Raw genomic sequence first — 2500 nt, 5'->3', positions numbered from 1 at the left:
ACTCTATTAAAAATCTTACAACAAAACAAACACTTACATATGAGCCCTGCTCCTACAGCATGGGTGAATATCAAAATTGGGAGGAAATACAGGGCAGAGTAAATTGCTGATTTTCCTCTACCAGGAAGAAGTTTTGAGGAAAGTAAGGGTCGTATCAGAAGCATCACCATCAAACATAATGTGTAGAATACAAATACCATTGAATATCTGAAAAAAGGAGTTCATGTATAATTCATTTTCTATACATCTCGCACTTTATTTTGACATGACAACAGATAATGTTTCTTTCATGAACAGTCTCTCTTATAAAAATATTGTAGAAAGAATTATAACAACAATTCACTGTACATCTCTTCACTCATTATGAGGAATCCATTCATAAATATGGAGGAGCAAAAACTTACAAAGGATATACAGCCTCCTGTGTACAGTGCAAAACCCCCTCATAGTTTGGGTTAGGATTATGAAAAAGCGGATACCAATCTGCCAATCCATGTTCCGTGCAAGAACGTATGTTGAAGGATCCTACTGGGTCAGTGATTAATAAAGTAGCCACTGCTGCAACAACCACCTCAACAACAGCTGATGCATAAAGTGCCATTACTTCTTTTGTGAACCTAAAATATAAATGTGTGAGTTAATACACTTTAGTTTGAAAATTTAAAGACACATTTGTAAAAACAAACTAATGCATCTGTAAAAGATACTATAACAATAATATTTTTGCCATTATATGTCAATACAACTTTCATTTTGGGCTGTATGTAACATTCAATACATTCACTAGTTTCTTACGTTCTTCTCTTTGCTGCAGCATCAATACAGCCCAAGTGAAAGGTCAGGGGCAGTAACCCCATGAAGCCAAGGTAGAGCCAGTCATACAATTTTGGTTCATCATTACATTCAATACACTCACTAAAAGGATTACTTCGGAGTCCTCTCTCACAAGCTCCACATGCTGACCAAGATCCATTTTCAAGCTTTGTGCGGCCACAATAGCGGCCTGGACAATGAGATAAATTTGCAACTATACCTGTAAAATAAAAATGTTTTTTAAGAATTTTTTTTTTAATAGTATGCATTTTACTGACATACAACAGTCCAAGTAGTGAAGCACCCTTCATTTCTGAAATGCCTATGAATGAAACAATTTACTACATAACAGTTTGTTTACCCACAAACTCCATGGGTAATAATGTAAACAAGTGTTCTAGTTAATCCTTAAATAAACCAGCTAATAGAGCAGTCTAATATTACCTGACCAAGTCATTATTACTTATTAATATTTTGCTTGGATTTGTCATTTCTTCTGGAAAATTATAACTTTTTGTATAGTGTTATAATCATATGTGAGCCCTAATGAGAAACAAGAATTTTTTTTTCACGGACCTAATGCAAAAACAATACTTGTTTCTGTCAACAAAGAAATACAACAAACATATTCCATTTCGTCTGATTACATATCTTGCTATCCATCGCTTCTAAATTACTGAATCCATACTTTGGACTCCTTTCACATTCTTTACTATCATAAATCTTTTGGTGATTGCACCACTCTCAGTACATCCAGTATAAATAAGATGTGGAATCAGTAGGTCTGTGAATTCTGAGACATTTTTCATCTATGACCTATCCATTCCATACTAAAAAATGAAGATATCTAATATCATAAATATCCTACATGACAATGGTATTTCAATTCAAGTGTCGGTTGCTCACCCTGATGACAACAGAAAGGTCTCCAAGTGTTCTATAACTTGTAGAGGCAGTATCTGGCACTCATATCAATGCATGTGGATTTCAATGCTTGAGTAAATTTTGGCACGCATAGCTTGTTAGCAAATATACCAATTTTTTTTCTCATTCTTTTAAATTGGGAAGAAATGTCAAAGATGAAATGTCTCAAAATTGTCAATCAATCAATCAGATGTATTACTGACCTTGTAAGATGTGGCAGGCTAAAGCTGCAATTTGACAAAGTTTGCATCGTTTTTCAACAATCACTGAGAAATTCTGTATGGCCAGTCTACAAAACTGGTATTTTTTAATTTATGATAACATAATTTTCACTAACAAGATTCAGACTTTCTCATGTAGATTGGTACCTTTGGTACAAATCCAATGTTAATTTCTCTGCAAACCTTCACTTTTGCTCTTATCTGTTGAACAGGCCTGTGAGAAATCTAGGCTTTGCGTGGTACAAAATACATTTGATTCTGTTCACTGTAAAACAAAAATGTAAACTATAGGTTTTTGCTCCAAAATATAGCATTTCTTCATGTGTTCATAATACCACAGGGTATTTACCTATCTGGGCTCTGCACTTGGGCCCCATTTATAGTTTATTTATGCATATCTCTTGGAGCCCTTTTTTGGTCTAGAGGAAAGAGCCAAGAAAAAATTATTTTCTATCTACAGTTTCTTTGGTATATTCACAAATTTCTGACATTTGAACACCCATAAATTAAGTAGCCAGCAGAGGTCACCACACTTTTTGCAC

At 34.3% G+C, this 2500-nt stretch overlaps 1 protein-coding gene across 1 annotated transcript in view; it reads right to left on the bottom strand.

The window, feature by feature from the left end:
- LOC119577824 (JNK1/MAPK8-associated membrane protein-like) overlaps positions 1 to 2500 on the bottom strand; it is a 6793-nt gene that overhangs the window by 1411 nt on the left and 2882 nt on the right. The window contains exons 2-4 of the mRNA XM_037925417.1: positions 796 to 1033; positions 405 to 617; positions 38 to 207 (exon numbers count right to left, since the gene is read on the bottom strand). Of these exons, the coding sequence (XP_037781345.1) occupies positions 38 to 207; positions 405 to 617; positions 796 to 1033 (621 nt within the window). The remainder of the gene's footprint in view (positions 1 to 37; positions 208 to 404; positions 618 to 795; positions 1034 to 2500) is intronic.

Source organism: Penaeus monodon, chromosome 10, assembly GCF_015228065.2.
Source record: "Penaeus monodon isolate SGIC_2016 chromosome 10, NSTDA_Pmon_1, whole genome shotgun sequence".
In the NCBI taxonomy this organism is placed as follows: domain Eukaryota; kingdom Metazoa; phylum Arthropoda; class Malacostraca; order Decapoda; family Penaeidae; genus Penaeus; species Penaeus monodon.
This window is presented reverse-complemented; position numbering and strand designations above follow the sequence as displayed.